At 34.2% G+C, this 25,951-nt stretch overlaps 3 protein-coding genes and 1 non-coding gene across 7 annotated transcripts; 2 read left to right on the top strand and 2 right to left on the bottom strand.

Annotated features, from left to right (window-relative positions):
- Positions 1–3,020, top strand: LOC18610257 (ureide permease 1). 2 transcript variants are annotated; one of them, XM_007045809.2, is made up of 8 exons: positions 1–111; positions 250–670; positions 1,216–1,354; positions 1,451–1,625; positions 1,839–1,882; positions 1,964–2,061; positions 2,194–2,568; positions 2,703–3,020. In XM_007045809.2, exons 2-8 carry the CDS (start codon positions 434–436, stop codon positions 2,853–2,855), a joined length of 1,221 nt encoding a protein of 406 aa, XP_007045871.2. In that variant the 5' UTR covers positions 1–111; positions 250–433; the 3' UTR covers positions 2,856–3,020. The 2 variants fall into 2 exon arrangements, with proteins under 2 accessions (XP_007045871.2, XP_017969993.1); XM_018114504.1 differs by having other exon boundaries at positions 6–111; positions 366–670.
- On the bottom strand, positions 16,575–22,368 carry LOC18610254 (protein root UVB sensitive 3). Of its 3 annotated transcripts, XM_018116451.1 has the most exons (16): positions 22,155–22,368; positions 22,012–22,069; positions 21,771–21,830; positions 21,637–21,675; positions 21,463–21,525; positions 21,252–21,308; positions 21,088–21,151; positions 20,540–20,623; positions 20,203–20,285; positions 19,962–20,091; positions 19,019–19,111; positions 18,424–18,562; positions 18,095–18,135; positions 17,817–18,004; positions 17,083–17,181; positions 16,575–16,928 (listed from the first exon to the last, which is right to left on the bottom strand). In XM_018116451.1, exons 1-15 carry the CDS (start codon positions 22,268–22,270, stop codon positions 17,083–17,085), a joined length of 1,314 nt encoding a protein of 437 aa, XP_017971940.1. In that variant the 5' UTR covers positions 22,271–22,368; the 3' UTR covers positions 16,575–16,928. The 3 variants fall into 3 exon arrangements, with proteins under 3 accessions (XP_017971940.1, XP_007045866.2, XP_007045867.2); XM_007045804.2 differs by having other exon boundaries at positions 16,575–17,181; XM_007045805.2 differs by having other exon boundaries at positions 16,575–17,181; positions 20,540–20,584.
- Positions 23,179–23,252, bottom strand: TRNAN-GUU. Its single transcript has one exon. It is a non-coding gene; the product is annotated as a tRNA-Asn (tRNA).
- LOC18610253 (pentatricopeptide repeat-containing protein At1g69290) lies at positions 23,316–25,901 on the top strand. Its single transcript, XM_007045803.2, has one exon. The coding sequence runs from the start codon at positions 23,366–23,368 to the stop codon at positions 25,331–25,333; it is 1,968 nt and encodes a 655-aa protein (XP_007045865.2). The 5' UTR covers positions 23,316–23,365; the 3' UTR covers positions 25,334–25,901.

Here is a 25,951-nt window from a genome sequence, read left to right as displayed (position 1 = left end):
TGGGAATTTGGAACCATCGTATATTGTTTTGCAGAAGCTGTTCAACACATACTTTGGAGCAGCCGCCTGAAATATTCCGTAAATTCTTTTGCAGTAGCTCCTGTGCTTGAGGTAAACCTTGAAAGATACCATGGGATATACAGTTTTTGGACTTTTTTAAGGGTTTCTTTCAAAGATTCCAAACTTCTTGCTTTGAAATTTAAAGTAGTAGTGGGGTCTCTTAAAGGGTTCTCTGTTCTCTTTTTTCAGCACTAGCCATCTCAGAAGACTTTATCGTTTCTTTGAGATCAGCACTCTAGTGGGATTTGGTGAACTTTGTGAGGGACAATACCAGCTTTTAGACTAACATGTTTTCATGGTTGTAGGACTTTCAGACATTTCTTCTTCAATTACCCTTCCAACTTAGAGGATTGTACTTTTTGATAAATTGAAGATGTATCTAGTGGAGAGTAAAGGAGGTGCCATAGCTTGCATGCTGCTTGCTCTTTTCTTCTTGGGCACCTGGCCTGCTATTATCACTCTGCTAGAAAGACGAGGACGCCTTCCTCAGCACACTTACCTTGATTATACAATGACAAATCTCTTGGCTGCAGTCATTATAGCTTTAACGTTTGGTCAGATAGGGGAGAGCACGGTCGAAAGACCCAATTTTTTTACTCAACTTTCTCAGGTGAGTTTCCCCTTTGGCTTTTGAGTTTTGAGTTAGGCCTTGGACTTTTATTTTTAAATATCATCATACTATTCTCATAGTTATAGCAGTGCAGGAAAAGTTTTAGTTTTTAGAATTTACAGCATCAAGTATCGATTCAGTACTAGAATGAAATGGGATTTGTCAGAAAGCAGAAATCCTGAGATTGAACTTGGATGTCATGTAGCATTTTGTTATGCTATCTTCCTCTATCTCACTTGGAGGTCCTCTAGTTTAGTTTTCTCTTTTATGAACATAGAAAGTTTCTTACCTGCTCCAAGTTGACTGTCAAACTATATTCTGAATCCTGGTGGGTGATTCTTAGCTTGCTGGAAAAGTTCTTACAACTAAGCTTTGCAGGAACCTTGTATCATTCCACATATCTGAGTTTATGTAATGAACTAAATTGGATATATTTTTCAAAAGTGATTGATGTAGCATTCTTGTCTCTATATATATTTTTGTTTAAAATGGCATAATATTACCACTTCCAACTGGTTTAATATTTTCCATGGGAATTGATGCAGGAGAATTGGCCTTCTGTTCTGTTTGCAATGGCTGGTGGGGTGGTTCTCAGCCTGGGAAATCTTTCCACACAATATGCTTGGGCTTTCGTTGGTTTATCAGTTGTACAAGTGATTTCATCAAGCATGACTGTTGTCATAGGTTACCCATTGAACACTCTAAAAGAACTTGAGTTTTTGGATCTCTTTGTAGACTGCAACATTTCTGACTTTTGGTTTCTTTTTTTGATTGTAACAGGCACAACCTTGAATTACTTCTTAGATGACAAAATCAATAGAGCTGAGATCCTTTTCCCAGGTGTTGGTTGCTTCCTGGTAGCTGTTTGTCTTGCATCAGCTGTTCACTCATCCAACGCAGCTGATGATAAAGCAAAGCTTAGCAGTTGGTCAAATGAGAACAAAACTGGGACGGAGTAATGCTTCTTTCCTTCACATACATAGCTAAACATATCATCTGATCTTTTCATATTGATTTGATTAATTTTCATGTTACTGTTCATTGGTTTGTTTCTGTATACGATTGCTGGAAAACTGTTCAACTGCGTTGATACCTTCCAAATGCCGCCTTCCTATTTATTGTTTATCGAACAACTTTACCTGCTTCACAAAATCAACCATATTGCCAGGGCTGTGCTTTCCTCGGTGCCCGAAGAAGCAATTCCAAACAAGGGTAAGAAACATTCGGATCTCTTGCAGAGCACCTCATATTTGTCTGTCTTTTGTTGATTTACTAAGCCTCCTTATATAACAGTAACAAAGGATCTAGAGAATGGGAACGGTCCTGTACACAAGGCAAAAGCAGGAACAGCAACTTTCCTGATAGAGCTTGAGAAAAGAAGGTCAATCAAGGTTAGGAAGTTTTCACTTCACCAATTTACTTGGTCTTCACATCACCAATTTACTTGGTCTTCACAACCCAAGAAGCAAATGGTATTGTTCTCTGCACAACTAGTCTTTGGCTTGATTAACTCTTCTTTGCAGGTGTTTGGAAAGAGCACTTTCATTGGACTGGCCTTAACTTTCTTCGCCGGTGTTTGCTTCTCCCTCTTCTCCCCAGCAATTAACTTGGCAACAAACGATCAGTGGCACACTCTGAAGGAAGGGGTTCCTAAGTTGGTTGTCTACACAGCATTTTTCTACTTCTCGCTCTCTTGCTTTGTGATTGCTCTCATCCTAAACATCAGCTTCCTTTACCATCCAGCTCTGGGAGTACCCAGATCAACCTTTAAGGCCTATCTGAAAGACTGGAATGGCCGAGGCTGGGCCTTCCTGGCTGGCCTTCTATGTGGCTTTGGGAATGGTCTCCAGTTCATGGGAGGTCAAGCTGCAGGCTATGCAGCAGCAGACGCTGTTCAGGTTTGATTTCATCCACAAAAAGCACATTGGTTTACCATCACATTTGAATTCAAAAGCTTAAATTTTCAATTCCCCATCATATCTAAATTCCTTAACATCAAACACATTCCATATGTTTGCTGTGATGGGATCAGGCACTTCCTCTGGTGAGCACATTCTGGGGAGTAATTCTGTTTGGAGAGTACCGAAGATCATCCCGAAGAACATATGTGTTACTATTCAGCATGTTGTTCATGTTCATTGCGGCTGTCGGAGTACTCATGGCATCAGCCGGGCGTAGGAAATGAAGATGCAGCTTTCCAAGGATTGGAGTACATATACCTGCAGGAAGATGACTATCATATACTCTTGCATGTATTTATGTGGTTGCGATTTGAATGTCAAAGATATAAACCTATTTAATTATCCAATGATCAATATATAATCAAATATATGAAAATTAGAGATATTCATTAGTCAAGTAGAGATTGTTTTATTAAAAAAGTCGAGTTTGAGTTATAAGAAAAGTTCATTAAAATTACAGAACTGGACGAGTACATGTATTTATTTTAAAATAACTAAAGTCACAATTACATTGAAATAGAAATAATACTAATATTTATAACATCTTAAGTAGTACTAATTCGATTTTACTTTTTACTAATTAACATATTAAATCTAATAATATACTCGTACTAATTGAGTGTTTAACTCAAAGATAAAAGTGTATGTATTTTTTATTCAAAAAGTTAAACTCGAATCCTCTTGTCAAAAAATTGTATCTTATATTACACTTACACTCATGAGTTTCAAAATTATTTTCAAATTTATATCAATTTCTTCAAAATAGTACTTTGTGTACACTTTTTTTTTTATCTATATCTATGCTAAATCAATACAAATCCGAGTCTAATATACAATAAAAGGCCTTAGTAATAGCATAACTCTCAGAGGTAGATTGAGTGAGAGAAATGAAATACCGAGAGTCGTGTGTATGTAATTTGTATATATGTATAATATATATAAAAGTACCAATACTGAAAACTTTTTAATTGATGAAAATGATCATATATGTTAATAGTATTTTTATATATAAAATGGATTTAAAAAAACTACTTAATATTTCAATAATATATCATTAACAAAGTCCAAAATGCCTTTAGCTTAACCTTGTGTATATATGTATTTAAAATATTAATAATATTTTCTATAAAAAATATATTTAAAAAATATATTATTAATGATTGATTTGGTTATAAATTTTGGATATAAAAAACCAACCGAAATAACGGAGGAAACTATTTTTTTTACCGAAATAAAAAGAGCAAACCAAATTACCTAATTCTCTAGGATTTAGTCAATTATTTCGATTTACGTCAATTAATGCTCACTCAAGTAACAGTTTCAAAAGGGATTTATCTTTATTTCACTTCATTTATTGACCGGTTTTTAAAAGTCGAGTTTGAGTTAAAAGAGAGCTCACTCAAATAATAGAACTAAATGAGTGCATGTACCTATGTTAAAATAGCTAAGGTCAAAATTACATTGATATAGAAATAGTACTAAATATTTATAAACATCTTAAATAGTATTAATTCAATTTTAGTTTTTACTAATTAACATATTAAATCTAATAATATACTTGCACTAATTGAGTATTCAACTCAATCATAAATGTGCATGTATTTCTGATTCAAAAAAATTAAATTCGAATCCTCTTGTTAAAATATTGTATCTTATATTATATTTATGCTTGTAAGTTTCAAATCCTTTTCAAATTCATAACAATGTCCTCAAAATATTACTTCGTATACACTTTTTTTAATCTATATTTATGCTAAATCAAAACAAAATTAGAGTTTAGTATACTATGATCTTATGTAAAGGCTTTGGTAATAATAAAACTCTGAGAGGTAGATCGAGTGAGAGAAATGAGAGATTGAAAATCTAGAATGTTGAAAAATTTTATATTATTAATGATTGATTTGGTTATAAATTTTAAACGTAAAGATTCAACTGAAATAACGAAATAAACCATCTTTCTTATCATAAAAAAAAAATCATACCAAATTAACTGAATTCAATAAATTCTGAACGGTTATTTCGGTTTACGTCAATTAATGCTCACCTATAATATTAATCGAAGCTTGGATAGCATAAAATGATATGGAAATTTCACAAGTAGAGTTTGTTATTCAAAAGGGTTCTATCTTCAGTCCACTTCATTTGTTGATCAGTGATGGGTCTTTCTTGGTTTTGCTTGTGATGTTCATTTTAAAATAGTACATAAGTTGCAGGTTTAAGGTAGCTTTTGAACATTTTGTGAACAATAATTATATCAATACATTATTTCTTAACACATCAATATATATTTATATATGGGGTCTCTCTTAACACATCAAGAACTGCCTTAACTCTTTCTTTTGCTCTTGGACGATCTATCTTAGTGCTATCCCCAGATTTTTCTGGAACATTCTGCTGTCTTGTCTTAATCGGCTCATCTGTGTTTTGCACTTGGTCTGAACGAATACATGCATGCATGAGGTATCCCTACCTGCATATCTAATGTAGATATAGAATTCTTCTCCTTGATGGTAATAGCATCGTTGATTACCATAAACAGGTCTTTCCTAAATTGTTCTCCTGGTGTGTGTGCGCAAATGTTTAAGTAAAAAAGGAAAGATGAAGAATAGAAAATGAGCAAACAAGGTATCCAGACAGAATATGGTCTAGATTCTTGCCATAAGTGCTCCATATCACACTCTAGCAGGTTCCTGTGCTTTTTGAATTCTTATCAAGTTCTTTCAAATAAAAGGATAGGTCACTCCTATCCATCTTCACAAACCCAGCAGGTTCCTTTGCTTCAGAATTCTATAGCAAGTTCTTTCAAAAGGATAGGTCCTCTCTGGTATGCAATTACCTTTCAACAAGCATTTTATGTTGTTTTCCTTTGCTTTTGCCACTTGTTTTTCCTTGATTTTTTGTTTTGTTGCAGACCTGACGTTGGACCATTTGCCTGTTTGTGTAATGAATCGATAGAAATACATTCAAGCCTTTCAAAAAATATAAAATAAAATAAAGATGTTGGTCCAAATTTGGTACTTCATAGATTTATCTTCTTTTAGCCTTGAAATTGTCTCGCCATCTTTTTGTTTTTTGTGTGTATGCTTGGTGTGCTAGGTGTTTATACCATGTAATCAGGTATGCATATTCCATAATTCCTTCAGTCCAATTTGTTTCTATTATTGATATTTTAATATCAATATCGTACGTAGCACCCGACCTTTTGACTCAATAATAATTACACGTATTTTTTATTCAAAAAATTAAATCAAAATTCTCTCTCCTATCTTAATAAAATGTATTTTAATAAATACCATATGTTTCCTTACAACTTGTTGGTCCTCTTGTTATCAGATATTGTTTGCAAGCTCGTTCAATGGAGGTCCCAAGAGAAACGTAAGATGAGTAAAAAATAGTTTAATTAAGACCTGGTGCAAAGACGAATCTTTTTAAGACTCCAATATTGTCCTAATCATCTACGTACAATGACAAATAAGGAAGGCATAGATTCTAGTGCAGTACATTCTCCAGGACCTAGGAGATTCAGTAAATATAGAGCCTGGCAAGATCCTTTAAAAGTGAAAAAAAATTCAAGGCAGTCCAAAGTGAAGTTTCTTGCCGTAAACGAAGTCGTGACCCTAAGCTCTGGCACTCCAACAACAAAATATGTCGGACGGATTAATCTGTGTTGTAACAGGAGTCAAGCTCTGACTAAACCTGCCGATTCCAAGTGTCTCCCCACAACAGAAAATGCAAATGCTTCCTCTCCTGCTCCGCCAACACACTCAGTTCATGTAGCAGATAGTGAGAAGTTGCATTTGACTTCTAAAATTAGAAAAACCCAAAGTACAACTGAGAAAGGAGATGGCCCTGGAAGTAATTTTGCTCTTGCTGTCAATGCTGCATCAAGTTCCAACTTGGTTTTGTCTCCAAAAAAGGACTTTGGGGTTTCCTCAAAACAAATAAAACAAAAGAATACAAGTGATGGTAGGTCTAAGCAGAAGGAGAATTCAGGATCTACTCAGGGAGAAGCAGGTACGGATGCCTCATCTCTGAGAGTATCACTACAATGTTATGTTGTGTATTTTCTTTTCTTTTTTATAATTTCTCCTTTGTTGCTCTTATGCTGTTAACTTACGATGTATCTCAGCTATTGTGCCAGGGAAAGAAATTGTGAGCCTAAAAGGTCGTTTTTCCTCGGGTACTCTACTCAACAAACTAAACTGCGGCACTCAAACAGCAAAACAGATTGGACGGGGTAATCTGGGTTCTAAGAGGAGTCAAACTCTGACAAAGCCTGCCGATTCCAAGTGTCTCCCCACAACAGAAAATGCAAATTCTTCCTCTCCTGCTCCACCTGAACAGGCAGCTCATGTTGCAGATAGTGAGAAGTTTCGTTTGACATCTAAAATTAAAAAAACCCAAAGTTCAACTGAGGAAGGAGATGGCCTTGAAAGTAATTTAGCTCTTGCTGTCAATGCTGCATCAAGTTCCAACTTGGTTTTGCCTCGAAAAAAGATCAAAGTTTGTAACTCTGACTTTGGGGTTTCCTCAAAAGATATAAAACAAAAGAATACAAGTGATTGCAAGTCTAAGCAGAAGGTGAATTCGGGATCCACTCAGGGAGAAGCAGGTAACGGATGCCTCATTTCTGAGAGTATCATTGCAATGTTATGTTGTGTGTTGTGTATTTTTTCTTCTTTATAAGCTCTCCCTTTGTTGCTCTTATGCTGTTAACTTACGATATATCTCAGCTATTGTGCCAGGGAAAAAAATTGTGAGCCTGAAAGGTCGTTTTTCCTCGGGTACTCTACTCAACAAACTAAACTCTGGCACTCAAACAGCAAAACAGATTAGACGGGGTAATCTGGGTTCTACGAAGAGTCAAGCTCTGACAAATCCTGTCGGTTCCAAGTGTCTGCCGCCAACAGAAAATGCAAATTCGTCCTCTCCTGCTCCACCAAAACAGGCAGTTCACGTAAAAGGTAGTAAGAAGTTCCATTTGACTTCTAAAATACAGTCTCTAAAAAAAACCCGGAGAGCAACTACAAAAGGAGATGGCCCTGGAAGTAATTCAGCTCTTGCTGTGAAAGCTGCATCTCGTTCGAAATTGGTTTTGCTTCGGAAAAAAAGGAAAGTCAGTAACCCTGACTATGGCATTTCCCTAAAAGATTTAGAACAAATGAATACAAGTGATGGTTGGTCTAAGCAGGAAGCGAATTCGGGATCCACTCAGGCAAAAGGTACGATTACCTCATCTCTGAGAGTATCACTGCAATGTTGTGTATCCTATCTTTTTATAATTCCTCCTTTGCGCTCATATGCTGTAACTTACGATTCTCTCCTATTGTGCCAGGGAAAGAAACTATGTTCCTAAAAGGTCCTTTTTCCTTGGGTACTCTACTGGCCCTGGAGAAATTCAAAGCTTCAAATGCTGGTGAAGACCTGGTACATAAATCTGGACCTTCAGAACCCAGTAGTCCTCCACTGATCCACTCTTCAGGCAAGAAAAATTTCTTCATTTTAGTCTGTATGATTGGATAAGTTGATTGTGACATGAATTTCTTTACCTACATTTCCTTTGTGGTTCTTTTTCGTTTGTTACCATACATTGGTTTTGATACAAGTTAGAAGTTACATATCATTTCTTGGTGGTTGCGAATGCATGCCGTGCCTATCTGCTTGACAACTTGTAATGCTCTTTGTCAACCAAAGATTCGTTTCGTTTATATCATGTGCCTCAAACGTAAATAATGTTTGCTCTTTTCTGTGCAAAACAAAGGACAAAGGGTAAAGGGAATTGTTTTTTAGCTGAAAATTATCAAAACAAAGTGAACCCCAATGCATCAAGAATCCAACTTAACTTTGGTACACAATTTTCTTTCTTTTTTTTTATTTTTGTATTTCACTTAATTGTAATAATGGTAATTTGCTTAGAATATTCATATTTTTTATTTGTAATTAATTAAATTCTTGATTGATTTATTGATATTTTGAAGTTATCTTGGAGAACTTTATCCACCCCTCCTAAGTTGATGCATTTTAATTGATAAATTGCATTTTATTGATCTAATGCAAATTTGCTTTCGTTAATTTTTTTATTGGAAGGCGGAATATCAGCTTTCATTACTAAATAGGGTCATTACAAAAGACTACCCATTTGAGGTAATGATGCAGTAAACACAGCAAAAGGGACAAGACCCCCACCTTGGTGTGAACCGCGTAAAGGAAACAGAAACAATTCAATCTGGTTGCACTTGGGATCAAACTTAAGAAAAAACTACAACCCACCCCAGACATACAATCCGAAATCTCAAGAGAACCCTATAGAATCATGCCATAACAACTAGAAATCCCACAAGATTTCTATACACAGAAGCAGCAAAAAACAAAATCTGCACTTCTGTAGGAATTCAGGTTAAGCTATACCGCCCACAAACCCTGCACACAACCTCCTCACTAATCCTCTAACTCATAGTTTAGGCAAGTTTTGTTGGAAAATAGTATATTTGATAAGGTTCAAACATCCCACGTAGCTAAGGTACAAAAGAGGTGAGTGCTTTATATATGAAAACTCATCATAAACTTATTGCTAGTAAGGAAAAAAGAGTGGGTTCACGTGCATACGAGATTGGGTTAGGTTTTGAGAAAATGTAAATTTTCTCTTTTGCGGGTTAAGCTCAAGTGAACTTTTTGTACCTTGATTTAATTTTTTTCTTCTCACTGAGATATTTTTTAAACATTATCTAACTAAGTCTGTTTCTTCTCACTAAGATATTTCTTAAACGTTATCTGACTAAATTTATTTCTTCTCACTAACATATTTCTTAAATGTTATCTGACTAATGTCTTCTCACTGAGATATTTCTTAAACGTTATCTGATTAAGTCTGTTTCTTCTCACTAAGATATTTCTTAAACATTATTTGATTAAGTCTGTTGCCTGAGTTGAAATAGTTTTAATGACTGAGTTTTTACGTTTATCTGACTTAAATTTTATTCTTAAACGTTAGACTCTTTAAGCTTATCTGATTCTCACTGAGATATTTCTTAAACGTTATCTGACTAAGTTTGTTACCTGAGTTGAAATAGTCTTAATGATTGAGTCTTTAAGCTTATCTGACTTAATCTTATTCTTAAACGTTATAATATTTAAGCTTATCTAACTTAGTCTTATTCTTAAGATATTTCTTAAACGTTATCTGATTAAGTGTATTGCCTGATATTTTTAAACGTTATCTGACTCAAAAATTTGTTAAACGTTATTTGACTCAGCAACTTAATTTCTTCTGATTTTACGTTGATTTTATGCTGATTTTATGTAACGTTAGCTCTCTGCTCTGCTTTGCCTAGCATCTGAACATTTGGCTAATTGGTTGATGCATTATCCCCTACCTAAAGCAGGGTTCGAATCCCCTCTCCCCTAATTAAAAAAAAAAAAAACCTCTATGCTCCTAAGCTTCTCTGCATACTCTTTCTTTACTTATCTGACATAGTCTTATTCTTAAATATTAGAATATTTAAGCTTATTTGACTTAGTCTTATTCTTAAGATATTTCTTAAACTTTATTTGACCAAGTCTATTGCTTGATATTTTTAAATGTTATCTAATTCAAAAATTTGTTAAACGTTATTTGACTTAGCAACTTGATTTCCTTTGATTTTACTTTGATTTTATGTTGATTTAATGTAATGTTAATTCTCTGCTCTGCCTATAAATAGAGTCTACTTGCCTCAGACACAAACACACTAATCCTTTCATCTCCTCCGAAGATTCCTCTAAGCTTCTCTGCATACTTTTTTCTCTGTTTTCCTTTCTTATCTTGATGGGTTTTATTTTTCTTGTAAAATCTTTTTGCTGTTCCTGTTATTTCTTAATAGTTTGTGCAAACTATAAGGAAATGGTCTATTGAATCTTGGAGGATAACCGCTACAATCCTTTTGCATCGAATCTTGTACTCTGAAGAGGCGAAAATTATCCTTAAAGATAGTAATATCATGCCTCAGACTTTTTACTATTTTACTTGCTTTATTAAATTTTTAATTCTTTCTCAGTTTTTTTCTAACAAATTTTACCTTACTATCAACCACATTCCCATTTGTATGTTCTGTCAACCCTCTTGCTGTAGCTAGCTAGATTGGTGCTAACTTGCTTTAGAAGACCAAGTACCCATCACCAGTGACATGCAACAAATAGCATCATATCAAACACTTTTTTCTTGATCAGTTTTGCCTCAAGCCAATGCCTTTAACCTTTAATACACAACTTTTACTATTGTTATGCTCTCAAATTTTTGTAGCTTTTCCAAAATCAAGCTTTTACAGAATTTGTTGTGAAAGCAAGGCTTTTACCTAGCTTCCATGTCTCCTTAGCTTACTCTTAAATCACCTTTTGAAAGTGACTCGTTCATATCTCAACTTTCAAATTTTCCTTCATTTTCCACAATTCACTTCTGTTTCTTGCCTTTCTTGCTTTTATTTTTACTTTTTTGTATTTTGTTTTCCCATAGCTTATCCTACACCTCCTCAATAATCTAAATTATTTTCTCTTTTTTGGTGTGGTGTTTTTACTCACTAAGTCTAGTAAGTTTAGTGGAGATATCTTGCTGAGTTGAATTTTTTAAGGATGTGCTCATACCAAGAAACTTGAAAGTCAAGAAAAATTTTCACCGAATATTATATCTAATGAGCTTCACTTTGGTACATAACTTTTTTTTTCTAAGTCATTTACTGCAATAATGATTATTTGCTCTGAATATCAATATTTTTTATTTATAGTTAATTAAATTCTCTATTGATTGATATCTTGAAAGTTATCTCAGAGATCTTTATCAAATCTTCTTAAGTAATCTATTTATGTAGTAGATAAATTACATTTTGATAACTTAATACGAGTATTGCTTCAATTTAAGTAGGTGCTGATCTCAAGAATCTTGAACGTCAAGAAAAATTTTCACAAAAGATTATATATGATCAGCTTAACTTTGGTATACAATTTTCTTTTTTATATCTCACTTATTGCAATAATGGTAATTTGTTCGAAATATTAATATTTTCTATTTATAATTAATTAAATTCTTGATAGATTGATATTTTAAAAGTTATCTTATAGAGTTTTATCTAATCTTTTTAAGTAAACTAGTGTTGTAGTAGATAAATTTTTCTAATATAAATATTACTTCCATTTGAGCAAGTGCTGATCACAGCAATCTTGAGAGTCATGAAAAAGTTTCAGTAAAGATTGTATCTGATCAACTTAACTTATATATATATATTATATTTCACTTATTGCAATAGTTTTTTTTGTCCAGAATATCAATATTTTTTATATATAATTAATTAAATTCTCGATTAATTGATATTTTAGAGGTTATCTTGGAGACCTTTATCCACTGTTTCTAGGTAAACTGATTATATAGTAGATAAATTATATTTTGATGGCCTAACACAAATTTTGTTTCTATTTGAATAGGTGCTGATCTCAACAATCTTGAGAGTCAAGAAAAATGTTCACCAAAGATTATATATGATCAGCTTAACTTTGGTACATAATTTTTTTTTTAATCTCACTTACTATAAAAATGGTTATTTACTCAGAATATCAATATTTTTAATTTATAATTAATTAAATTCTTCACTGATTGATATTTTAGAGGTTAAATTTGAGAACTTTATTCAATTTTCTTAAGTAAATTGGTGTTTAATAGATAAATTATATTTTGATGACCTAATTTAAATGTTACTTATATTTGAATAGGTGTTAATCTCAGGTGTTCTGAGAGTCAAGAAAAATCTTCATCAAAGATTGTATTTGATCAACTTAACTTGGGTATGCAATTTTCTTTATTATATCTCACTTGTAACAATAATAGTTATTTACTTGAAATATCAATATTTTTAATTTATAGTTAATTAAATTCTTGATTGATTGATATTTTAAAGATTATCTTGAAAACCTCTTTTTAATTCAAATGTTGTTTTCATTTGAGCAGATACTGATCTTAAGAGTTTTGAGAGTCAAGAAAAATCTTCATCAAATATTGTATCTGATCAATTTAACATCGGTATAAATTTTTTTTTTTTATATTTCACTCACTACAATAATGTTTATTTTTTGAAATATTAGTATTTTTTATTTATAATTAACTAAATTTTCAATTGATTAATATTTTAAAGATTATCTTAGAGGTCTTTACGTGCTTCTCGTAAATAAACTAGTCATGTAATAAATAAATAACATTTTGATGACTTAATGCAAATGTTGCTTCCATTTGAGCATGTGCTGATACCAGCAATTTTAAGAGTCATGAAAAATTTTCACCAAACATGATATTTAATCAACTAAATTTTGATACACAACTTCTTGTTCTATATTACTTACTGGAACAATAGTTATTTGCTTGAAATATCAATATATTCTATTTATAGTTAATTAAATTCTTGATTGTTTGATATTTTAGGTGTTATCTTGGAGATATTTATCTGCTTTTTCTATGTGAATTGGTGATGTAGTAGATAAATTATATTTTGATAACCTAATGCAAATGTTAATTCAATTTGAGCAGGTGTTGATCTCAACAATTCTAAGAGTTACAAAAAATCTTCACCAAAAATTGTATCTGATCAACTTAACTTTGGTACATAACTTTTTTTTTTGGTATCTCACTTATTGTAATAATATGGTTATTTACCTAGAATATCAATATTTTTTTATTTATAGTTAATTAAATTCTCGATTAATTGATATTTTAGAAATTATACTTTTATCTACTCTTTCTAAGTAAACTGTAACTGTAGTAGATAAATTATATTGATAACATAATGCAAATGTTACTTTCATTTGAGCAGGTGCTGATACCAACAATCTTGAGAGTCAAAAAAAATTTTCACCAAAGATTGTATATGATCAGCTTAACTTCGGTAGACAATTTTCCTTTTTATATCTCACTTACTATAATAATATGGTTATTTACCTTGAATATCTATTTTTCTCATTTATAGTTAATTAAATTCTCAATTGATTGATATTTTAAAGGTTATGTATAGATCATTATCCATTCCTCCTAAGTAAACTAGTGTTATAGTAGATAAATTGCATGTTGATAAACTAATGCAAATGTTGTTTTCATTTGAGCAGGTATTGATCTTAGCAGTCCTGAGAGTCTAGAAAGATTTTCTCTAAAAATTGTATCTAATCCTAATGCCCCTACTTTGGAAAAAATATGGAAGTAAGTATCCCTACCCTCCTTAAGGCTGTGATGTATTTGTGTACTTTAAACATGTCATTAACATTTGATGTTCATGTTTGCTTTGAAGATAAAATTTAATCTATCTAGCCATGGCTGAAAACAACAACAAACCATTATTTAACCATCACCCACATTTATTTATAACCAATCTAAGAAGTAGTATGCTCCATTTATGCTTTCCAGTGACTACACTTGATTTCTGAATTAACATTTCAACCAATAAGGTAGAATTAAACATTCATCTCTCTTTACTTCTAATGAAGGATGCAATTTATCATTTGTGGAAGCCTTATGATTATGTAGAGTTTCCCGGGAGCAAGTCCTATTTCTTGGAAACTGTTTAATCTTGTTGAAGTTCTTTTAATATTTCACATAGTTCTTGCATACTCTCTCTCTCTCTCTCTCTCTCTCTCTCTCTCTCTCTCTCAACATATATATTGCATTGTTTTCAGGGATTCCCTGAATGTTTGTAGAAATGTGCAGGTAAGGGACTTACTACATGTATACGCATGTCTGCATGGGCATAAATCTCTCTTAGAAAAGCGTACCATTTAAGCATATAAAACATTCAAATAAAGATTTGTGTTACAATTGAACAGTAGTATTAGCATTTCCCTCTTCCTATACTGTCAATGCTCTCTTGCTAGCTCTTTTACACAATTATGGTCTGTCAAATATATATCTGCTTACCTATCAAGCTCGAATGTCTCAATTGTTAGTAATTCATTGGTGGTTCTTTTGACACTAATTCATCCACTTTGGTCTGTGATGATAAACTGAATTTGGGAGTGGTCTGGCCCCAGGACACCCTACATTTTATGTATATTTCATTAGTTTACATTTAAGCTTTATGTTGTTATTTTCACTGTTACTGTTACTGCTGACTGTAGGGGTTTCTTTGAGATCCTTGATATAGATACGCTTCAGGGCATCACCGAAGAAATCAGATTCTGTGAAGGTTTTTCTGCTCATCCTGCAGCAACTGCGAACCCTAAAGCTTATGAGTTCACAAAACAGATCGCTGGTCTCATGCAGTTCAAACTGTATCCTCGCAGTGATGTATGGCATGAGATTTTCAAAACCGATATTGCTGATCCCAATAATGTAGCTTTGTATTTCTACCCCTCAGGCATTGAGAGGTTTGTTCTCATATTTTATCAATCTTACCAGAACATTGTTAACAGGTTATAATATTAGTCTCAAGGATGGTTTTTTGGTTGTAGCTCCAAGAGGAAGTATTCCACCCTTTTAAAGTACATGGTGAAGAATGATATGGTGATGAAGAGTCGCATGGGATCTGTGGAGCTGATGGTTTTAACATCTAAACTGTTGCCTAGTGATTTTCAGAGTGAGAAACCTGTTCTTGCTGTTTTGCATATCTAATTATGCTGATCATCAAGTCTAGTATCCTTGCTATTAGTTTTTCTGAAGGAGATTAGCCGAGAATGAACTTATATCAGTAGTTGGTCTGAACTTATACGTACTTTTATGCTATTAATTCATGCAATTAATAGGTTGAATCACCCATTATATATACAATTAATAGCCTGAAAATTTTCCATTTGCTTTCAATAAATGTTAGCAGAAGTATTTATCATGCGCAATGACCTGATTGTTTTTTGAAAAATATTGCAACAGAAATGAGAGGCAGTTTCTTCATGTGGGGAACTTTTCGCGTTTTACGTGCTGATTACGAGCAATCAAGCATCATAGCCCTCTCGCCAGACGGCCAGATGCTCTGGCACTCTATGATCTAAGGAGAACTAGCAACTTACACGTAAAAAGAAGGTAGAAAATCACCAAGAGATTGAAGAGAACTCCACTGATGAGCTTTTCTTATAGGAACCACTGTAAATATAAAGTCTGTTTCCAGGCTAGTATGGAGTTTACTTGTTAACGAAATAATTCCTCAAAACCCTTTTCTCTTTTCAATGCAAAATAGCTCAAGTAGTAATGTGAGGTTAGTTTTATGCTTTTGTAAAACCCTTTTGGAATGGAATGTTTCTCCATGGTTCCCCGACAACATGAAAATACTCATCGACCCTGAACCTTTGCCAAGAGATCTTGAATGGTGTTAGCCATTCAACGAAACCACAGGATTCTCTTCAAGTCACAAAGGATGCTCTTAATCCAGGTATCCTCTCTGGACTTTTACAAGAGCCAGAAGCAAGCTTTATGAGAAGTATGGCCTGTGGCAGAAGTGGCTTACCCTTGCCCTTGCCCTTGAGTAATAACTGGTTTAAGCTGCAATGCAGCTACCATCCTCGTAAATCTGAAGAAGAAGCGTGTTGAACAGGACAAGAAGTAGTTATGTGATGGCAAATTTGCCAATACACTTGCTTTTGTTACCCTGGAGAATCAGTCACCTGAAGAGATCCTACTAGGTTCATGTCTCCTTTACAAGTCGGTATAATTCAGGAGCCCACTCTTGCCTCTTTTTCAAAGATAATATTGAAACTGGCCCAGTTCTCTTCTTTCTCAGGCCTTTTGCGTCAAGAGGGGCTCTGTTGTAGTCAATTGCCATTGACTACAAGCTTAAAAGATACTACTGGAAGAGTTAAGAGTGTGTAATTAAATATAAATTTACATACATTTAGCTACATGTTTCAAAGCAGCTAAAAGGGAGATATTACACTCATAATGCACTTTTTCTCTCATCATATGCTTCCTATAGATCACTGGCGTCCATCATGTGTGCTTCTATTCAGTTTCCACATAACAGTGAATAATATTTTACGATAAAGACAAAAGGAAAGAAATACCTGATGAGAGTACATTTTGAGTTTACCAAGCACTCAGAAAAAGTGCATCCAATGAATCTAATCCTTGTCTGTAGTTTCACAAAGGACTTAGGTTATTGAGTGATTCAAAAGTGATAATAAGTTCAACCATAAGCAAAACCAAAATAAGTTTCAAATAAATGGTTGAACTTTGGTAATATCTACTTAATACACAAAGCATAATAATTAAGTGATTTCTGTGTCTCCAACTTGTACCCTCAACCTCCTGTGATTGGACCTGAAACTTCCTCTGCTGGATTCCATATCCTGAACTCAGTTTAAACCTGTTTCTTTAATTTGCACCACAGAAGCAGTGGATGAGAAAGTGATGTAATTATTTCTCAAACTGAGTTCAGTCTACTTCATTTTTCTCTAACTTACTCCAATAGGACAGCCATCAATGACATGTACTCTAACCATTCTCGAGAGATAGACTGAAGATACCTAGTCAGTTTTTTCACCCAATGACTCACTGTACCAGTGTGCCTTCCAGATGATTGAGGGAGAAAGAAGCCTTTGTGTTTTCCAACCTGATGACTTTAGCTGCAAAATGGAAACAAATTAAAAGAGAGTTGATGTATCTTGACCGGAAAAAACAAAGAGCCCACCAGAAAGAGAAGCAAAGCAGCCCAACTATCACAAAGGAAACACTAGTCTCCAGATGAGTTTAAATCCTCTAATAATTGTGGTCATAATACAACATTGATAAGCATTATATTTTGCCATTTAATGAAAAAAAAATTCATCTCCAATGGCTGGAGCATGTGGTACACCAGGTATAGATGCTGATGCATCTGAGATAGAGCCCAATATACAATGCAAGGGTGTATTGCATTGTCCCAAGTACTGAAGATGCTTTTCAAACAACGCACAAAGAGCTGATATTTCATAAAAGTTTGGTTCCCCAATTAAGGTGAATTGCTGCTGTGATAATTCTAAACAAAAGCCAGAGTTAAACTTTGCTTACTGCATTTCAATATCATTCAATCTTTGCAAAGTCTACCAAATTTCTGTTTCTATAGTTTGGCTAATACAGGCTCAGGGAGACTGAAAAAACATTTGGGGTATTTAACTTAGCAGCTAATAAAGTTGGAAAAAGTATATCCTACAGTCAGATCCATGTAGGTGTTCCTTGGAAAACTATTTAAAGTTGAGGACAAACTTCATGGAAATAATACCTTCTGAACAAAATTTTCATACTGCTTATCCATCCATGATTGGCTCTCCAAATGTAGAGATCTTTTTTCATCCATAAGATTGGCCATAACAAGCGCATGAATATATGACTTCAAGATATCTGCAACTGCTGAATCTTTGTGCATGATGACACTGATGATTCCCTTCCTCTCCACCAGGAAATACTTAGCTAGATAGACCAACGAGAATATAGCTAGAATGAGTGAAAACGTTAATATGAATAAAAGTTGAGTATTACAATGGATGAGTATAGTTCAACCTTTCTTATAAAATGATCCAGCTGAATTCAGAAGGTTGGCCCTGTTTGAGATTATCATTAAACTTTTCAGTTTCATACAGAATCATAAAACGGACTAAGAGCAGTAATCTTGAAGGAGCAAGTTGAAAGCTGATTTTCATCAAGATGCATCATGATCAAGTTATCATGATAACTCATGAACTCTAGAGATATGCAAAGCAGCAATATAAATTTTTTCATGTTGCCTAAAGTAGTTACAGCTCAAGCACTATTAAAACATCATTGCTATCAAGACAATGCAGATGGTAGGCAACCCTTGTTCCCCAACAAAAATAAACATAAATACTCACATTTCTGGATGATCAAGAGAGGAAACCCTTAACCCTAGTTTTACACGTGTGTGCAGGAACTTAGTACTCTTCGACGACCTTAAAGTGGTACATAAGGGCAAAACATGCTCCATAGTTGAGACCTGTTTAGGAGAGAGAACTGAAAATGTTTTCAGGAATAGGCATTAACATCTATTTTTAAATAAAATGATGGTGCATGAAATCATTCAAAACTTGGAAATATGAGGGAAAAATAAAAGAAAAAATAAATCATATTAAGCTTGCAGAAGCAATAAAATTGGATGTGTATTCTTGCCAAATAGCCCATGGACATTGTTAACTATCAAGTTATTGCAAGATTAATTTGGATGATATCATTAATAATTTTTAAGATTATGGTTCTTATGCAAAGTAAACTGTTTTTCCAGTAAGAAAAATCACATAGAATTTACTCAAGACACCTTGAAATTGCCTCCAAATATATGAAGTAGCCTGATCTTTATTGTTTATGACTGGCAGACAATGACAGCCAGCTTTTTACAACAGTTGAATCCAGGACAAAAATTTACTAAATATTGGCCTAAAGGGAATAATAGTGGCAGGTTGTAGTTATTACCTTGGCCAGTTTCTATGAAATGTTGTAGAAGAATTGAGCTCCTCTCAAAGTTCAGTGAATCTAAAGCAAGGCACCGGACAGCTTTGTAATTTGCTAAGCAAAGGGGAAAAGAACAGGAATTGCATGTAAGCTTAACAATGAAATGGGCAAATCATCAGTTAGTTATGCAATTCGAGAAAAGGAAATAAAAGATCAGTTATATCAGCATAAAATTTTGGTCTCTATTGCACTTGTTTCAATATACCATATAATCCAAATAAAATAGGTCTTGATATGCCTGATAATATTATACCTTTTGATAATAAAATCTTGAGACTGTTTTAAGGGGTGGAAACCTAGCATTTTCTACTTGGTCCTGTGCACAAGATGCTTTGACTTTTAAGTCTCACTTGAAGTCACTGAAGGTCATGAGATGCCTGTTGCTCTTGGACCAACAGCCGTAGATCACTATGCTAAGGCAGAGTTGTGGGCAGGTTATTACTCGAGCCCATCTTGAGTAAGTGTCTACGGGTCTCCTGCATTTGCAAGCCCACCAAGATCCTCTTAATTGATTTCCTAGCTAGAAGAGACTATTATAGTCGAAGTCCAGGCAAAGGTCTACAAATGGGCTTTCACCTCCCACCTTTTTGTTTTAATAAGGAAATATTATAACCTTCAGAAGGAAGAGGTGGGGCACTAAAGAAGTAACTAGCATCATTAATTTATTTTGGATTCAGCCTCAATCCCAAGGTTTCCTTCCCCTCCATTCTCCTTTACATCTTTCCCTCTACAAGGTGCAAAGATCAAAGAACAAGAAATATTATTTCAAGCCTTCCTCTTTGAGATGGACATTACAATGGATATTATCTCTTTAGTGGTTATTAAGAGCAAAGTTTCTCCAGGACCCATATAAATTGTAACTGTATTTAACTGCTACAGAGAGACTCTATGTCACCAAACTTACCATACATATGAAACATGGTCAGAGAGAGAAAAGAAAACCAAATAGCTAGTGGATTTTCCGTAGTAATGCGCGCAACAAGCATTCCCAATGCCATGCCAATCATTGTTGCCATTGTCTCTTGGCTTCCTTCCTGCAAATATTTTTGAAAAAAATGAATAATCAGACCTCAAAAGTCAAAACCAGCTCTTTACACAATAGCTCTTGCCATTGTCATCCAACATTGGAAACACTTTTGAGATACCTTGGCAGATATATCTGCTGCATTATTTTGGAGGGCAAAATGCTGTGTCAAAGCAGCTCTGGTTGCTCCACTGGCAACACCAGCTGGGTTGGGAAACAATGTCAGAAAACACAGAATTAGAAGTTCAAATTGAGCCTCCTCCACAACAGAAATAGTTTCACTTTTTACACAATAAGAAGAAACTTCATTGGTAGTAAATGATTATTGCAAAAACCAAATATGTCACATAGAAATTGTATTTTGCAATGTACAAATGGCTCAAAAGACCTAATAAGTAGCATGTCTCAGTAGACTTAGTGGTTATAAGATCTTAGCTGCAAGGAATTTAGAAACTTACTGAATGATCTTGACAAGCTCCCTAAGCAAACAATGAAAACAAAAGCTGAAGGAAACAAAGGAGAAAGAAGATCCATCAACATTCCTGCAACGAATACAGAAGCCTAGTTTTTAGTTGAAGTTAAGAATTCAAGAGATGATAAAACCAGCAATACTCTCAGCAACCAAATATATAATCAGAACTGGCTTCATTTAAAAGTATATGGAAACTGAATTCTATCATGTAGGTCCTGCCAAGAGTTTAGAATAAGGCAAATCAAGGCATCATCCATAGAGGGGGAGAGTTCAATATAATTCACCTTAAGACGGGATTTCTAGCTCTAATTTGGAATATAAGAGCCATTATACAACAAACTTATAGCCCACGCTACATCTCAGAGCACAAGAATCAGAGAGGTCTCCACATTATGTGTGTACTACGCTCTGTCAATGAGCATATATTTACACCCACGTAAATGCACACATATAGGGGGAAGAGAGAGAGGTCAAAGATATGCAGTCATTCATTTGTGCTACAAGGCAAATTCTGTAGAAGAAACAGTGACATACCTAAATCATTCATGAGATCTGCAGCCAAACGCCACATTTTAGCATTGCTGTCAAGATTTGAGCCCTAAAGAAAAGCATTACAGTGTTACATTCTCCACATGAACTTGAAAAGCCATTTTCAGTAAAGAAGAAAAAAGAAATCAAGGAAGCATAAAAGAGCAAACCTGATAAAATGTAAATAAGATGCCTCCAAGCATTCCTGTTAGATCTCTCAAGAACCACTGCAAGAATTACGATAATCAAAACTTACTATCAGCAAGGCTTAAACTCACTTCCAACTCATTTAGGACTCCATAAAAGTCCCAACAATTAGAAATCAGGTAAAATAATAGGGGAAAAATTGATATAGAAATGTATACTGGATGCCAATTCTACCTGAAAAGTTGCACCAATAATAGTTGCTGATTTCTCACCAACTCCAATTGCACTCAAAAGTGCCTGAGAAAGAAGTTAAAGTAAACAACAGCAACTACAGAAATCATCAGCATAGGGTCTGTATTCTATACACAATTCAGAAGAAATACAATACCAATTGAATTTAATCCTTACTTGGGTAGAAAGCATTGTTCTTATGTATGTTGAAAGTCCCTACAAATGTAATGTAAACAAAAAATTGAAACTTTAGTCAGTAAGGATTAATAACTTAAGTACTGCCCATCAATGTTTTCCTTTGTTTTTTTTACCTGCAAAGAGTCCCATACTTGAAAAGGGACATAATCTGGAGTCACACTGCCTGGGAAACCCTGCATTTCAAGCTGACTTTAAGACTTCAAACGAAAACAAACAAAAGTAAACTCGTTTTCCTTGTTTGGGTATCCAAGAATATGTAAAAGAAAAGAGACCCAACAAACAAAAAAATGGATTTTTACATTTGTAATTATATAACACCAAACGATGGAAACAAGCAGAAAGAAGAAAACTTGCCTCGGGAACAAATGCATCCAGGAATCGTCTCCAGACATGGTTGAAACTATCAGCCGATCTGTTTCCACCAAATAAAAAACGTAAAACTTGGTAAGGGAAGAGAAAGAGAGAAAGATGGGGAAATTCAATGGAAAGTGACAGACCTGGTAATGGACATAGAAGAGGAGGCAGTAATAGTGGCAGTTTTGAAAAGCTTGGTAGAAGAATATCCGCTCCATTCTTCGATTATCAGTTGCTGCTGGGTCTTGGAGGCTTCCATGGCCAACTACTTGTTATGTTATGTGTTTTTCCTTATCAAACATAAGTTGTTCAGTTGTAATCTGGGTCGGCTTTTGTCTTCAAACTGATCCACTTCGTTCTGTTCCCAGGTCAATTAAACTTGGTCGTTGACCTCTTTTTCTTTTAAGAAAAATTATTAAACCCAAAAATTGAAAAAACAATATTCCTTCTAAAAAAATACAGAAAAATTAGTAAACCCAAAAATTGGAAAAAAATGATTTTAGAGAATGAAAGAAAAATTCCCAAAAAATAAAGAAAAATAATCAAAGGAAAATTAGTAAACCCAAAAACTGAAAAAAAAAATGGAAAAAAATTATTTTTAGAAAATTAAAGAAAAATTCCCAAAAAAGGAAAAAATCTTTTTAGAAAAACCAAAAATTAGAATTCTTTTTAGAAATTAAAATATTTAGTAAACCCAAAGATTGAAAAAATTGGAAAAAAATTCTTTTCTAACAAACCAAAAATTAGTAATATTTTTAGAAATTAATATATTAAAATCTTTTCAAAAATATAAAAATAGAAATTACAATATTAATATTTTTATAATTAGTATTCTTTTTAGAAATTAAAATATTAAAAATTTTTAAAAAATATGAAAATATTTCTTTTTAGAAATTAAAATATTAAAATTTTAAAAATATGAAAATATTTCTTTTTAGAAATTAAAATATTAAATTTTTTTAAAAAATATAAAAATATTTCTTTTTAGAAATTAAAATATTTAGTAAACCCAAAATTTGAAAAAAAATGGAAAAAAATTCTTTACTAAAAAAATCAAAAATTATTAATCTTTTTAGAAACTAAAATATTAAAATCTAAAATAGAAAATACAATATTAATATTTTATGATTAGTATTCTTTTTAGAAATTAAAATATTAAAATATTAACGCTAGAAGGAGGGCTTGAACCTCCGACCTTGTGGTTAACAGCCACACGCTCTAACCAACTGAGCTATTCCAGCGACTTGCTCGATAAAAGTACACAATGCTTTATATCAAAACTATATTAAAAACCAGACGCGAATCAATCTATCAACGGCAGTTGAGCTCTGCAATCTTTGCTGTTTACACAGAGATGTGGAGCAAATCACTGTCTTCACTTACCCATAGACCTTTCTCTTCTTCCTCCACAACTGAAATCCCAACTCTTTACTCTTTCCTCCAACCTACTGTTTTTGCCTTAAAGCCAAACCAACAACCAAAACAAGCCCAAGACTCCACAAATTCTCAAACAAAAACCCTAACCCAAGACCAAAAAACCACTCTAGAAACCACCCTTGAGAAATCCCTTCTCGCCCAAAACACTGATGAAGCCTGGAAGTCCTTCAAGGCCCTCACCACCAACTCCATTTTTCCCAATAAGCCGCTCACTAACTCCCTTATTACCTACTTGTCTTCCTTGAAAGACACCCATAATCTCAAAAGGGCATTTGCCTCTGTGGTTTTTGTCATTGAAAAGAATCCAAAGTCGCTATCTTTTGAAACTGTGACTTCTGTTCTGCGTTCCATGAAAATTGCCAACACTGCAGCCCCTGCTTTTGCTCTTATAAAATGCATGCTCAAAAACAGGTATTTTATGCCTTTTGGCTTGTGGGGTGATATGCTTGTTGATATTAGTAGGAAAAATGGTAGCTTTGTTGCATTCTTAAGGGTTTTCGAGGAATGTTGTAGGATAGCAATTGATGAAAAGCTGGATTATATGAAACCTGATTTGGCTGCTTGTAATGCTGCACTAGAGTGTTGTTGTTATGAACTTAAATCAGTTTCTGATGCTGAAAAAGTCGTGGAAACTATGTCGGTTTTGGGGGTTCGGCCTGATGAATCGAGTTTTGGGTTTCTCTCTTATTTGTATGCATTGAAAGGGCTTGAAGAGAAAATAGATGAGTTAAAAAATTTGATGCTTGAGTTTGGTTTGTCGAATAAAAAGATGGTTTATAGTAGTTTGATTGGAGGGTATGCTAAGTCTGGCAAAATAGACTTAGTTTCAGCAACCATTTTGCGTAGTTTGAGAGAAGGTAATGGGAATGATTTGGATTTCAGTGATGAAACTTATTGTGAAGTGGTTAAAGGGTATCTTCAAAATGGGGTTATAAAGAGTTTAGCTTGTTTGATAATGGAAGCTCAAAAGTTGCAGTCTTCCGTGGTTGAGGTTGACAAGTCTATTGGATATGGCATCATTAGCGCTTGTATTAATCTTGGGTTATCAGATAAGGCACACAGCATTCTTGACGAAATGAATGCTCAGGGAGGTTCTGTGGGGCTTGGAGTTTATGTGCCCATCTTAAAGGCTTACTGCAAGGAGCATAGAACTGCTGAAGCTACTCAATTAGTTATGGATATTAGTAGTTTAGCACTTCAGCTGGATGCAGAAATGTATGATGCACTGATAGAAGCATCCATGACAAGTCAGGATTTTCAGTCGGCATTTACATTATTTAGAGATATGAGAGAGGCAAGAATACCTGATCTGAAAGGGAGTTACCTTACTATAATGACTGGTCTGATGGAGAATCAACGACCTGAGTTGATGGCTGCATTTTTAGATGAAGTTGTTGAAGACCCTCGCGTTGAAGTGAAAACTCATGACTGGAACTCAATTATTCATGCTTTCTGTAAAGCTGGGCGGTTGGAAGATGCTAGGAGGACTTTCAGAAGGATGACTTTCCTGCAGTTTGAGCCGAATGATCAAACATATTTGTCACTGATTAATGGGTATGTGACTGCAGAGAAATATTTCAGTGTTTTGATGCTATGGAATGAGGTTAAATGGAAAATTTCAGGTGATGGAGAGAAAGGCATCAAGTTTGACCACAACTTAGTTGATGCATTCCTATACGCTCTTGTTAAAGGGGGTTTCTTTGATGCAGTGATGCAAGTTGTGGAGAAGTCTCAAGAGATGAAAATTTTTGTGGATAAGTGGAGGTACAAGCAAGCATTCATGGAGAAGCATAAGAAGCTTAAAGTGTCAAAGTTGAGGAGAAGGAGCTTCAGGAAAATGGAGGCACTTATTGCTTTCAAGAATTGGGCTGGTCTGAATGCTTAAATATCGGCAATAGTCCTGAAAAATAGAGGAACTTCAACTGTCAAAGATTTTTACTTGTCTTGAGGTATCAACACCAAGAACTTTGTGCTACTTTGGGTTCACTTGAAATATGGAGATGTCTAGGAAATTGAAAGCCTCTAGCCTTGTATTTGACTACGTGAATGCATCATTTCATTGGTGATTCCTAGTTGCCCTTGGCCTCTGCATGTAATAACAGGCCCACTGCAATTCAGGTGGATGTGCTGTGGTTGTTTTGATTAAGAAGAGCTGGAATCTGGTGCAAGTTCAATGGTTGATCAGAGGGGGTTAGTCAGGTTTTCTCGGCTGCTTGGTGCTCGCACTTGAGAGGAAATATTTCCTTGTCTGTTACACATCTATTAAATACCATTAACCATTAGGTGAACTACATATCTATCTTTAAGGATTTGAAAGACCACTTTTTTGCCCAATAGTGACAGAGGATTTAGGAGCTCTGACTCTGCGTGTAAGCAGTTTGAAACAGTATACATCTTGTAAAAGGCAACTAAAATTAAATTTACAAGACATGCTCCATGAATGGAATGACAAATTTTTCTTCCCTGTTCGCAGGAATGAATGCAACTAAACGTATTTCTATTC

Source organism: Theobroma cacao, chromosome 2, assembly GCF_000208745.1.
Source record: "Theobroma cacao cultivar B97-61/B2 chromosome 2, Criollo_cocoa_genome_V2, whole genome shotgun sequence".
NCBI lineage: Eukaryota > Viridiplantae > Streptophyta > Magnoliopsida > Malvales > Malvaceae > Theobroma > Theobroma cacao.
This window is presented reverse-complemented; position numbering and strand designations above follow the sequence as displayed.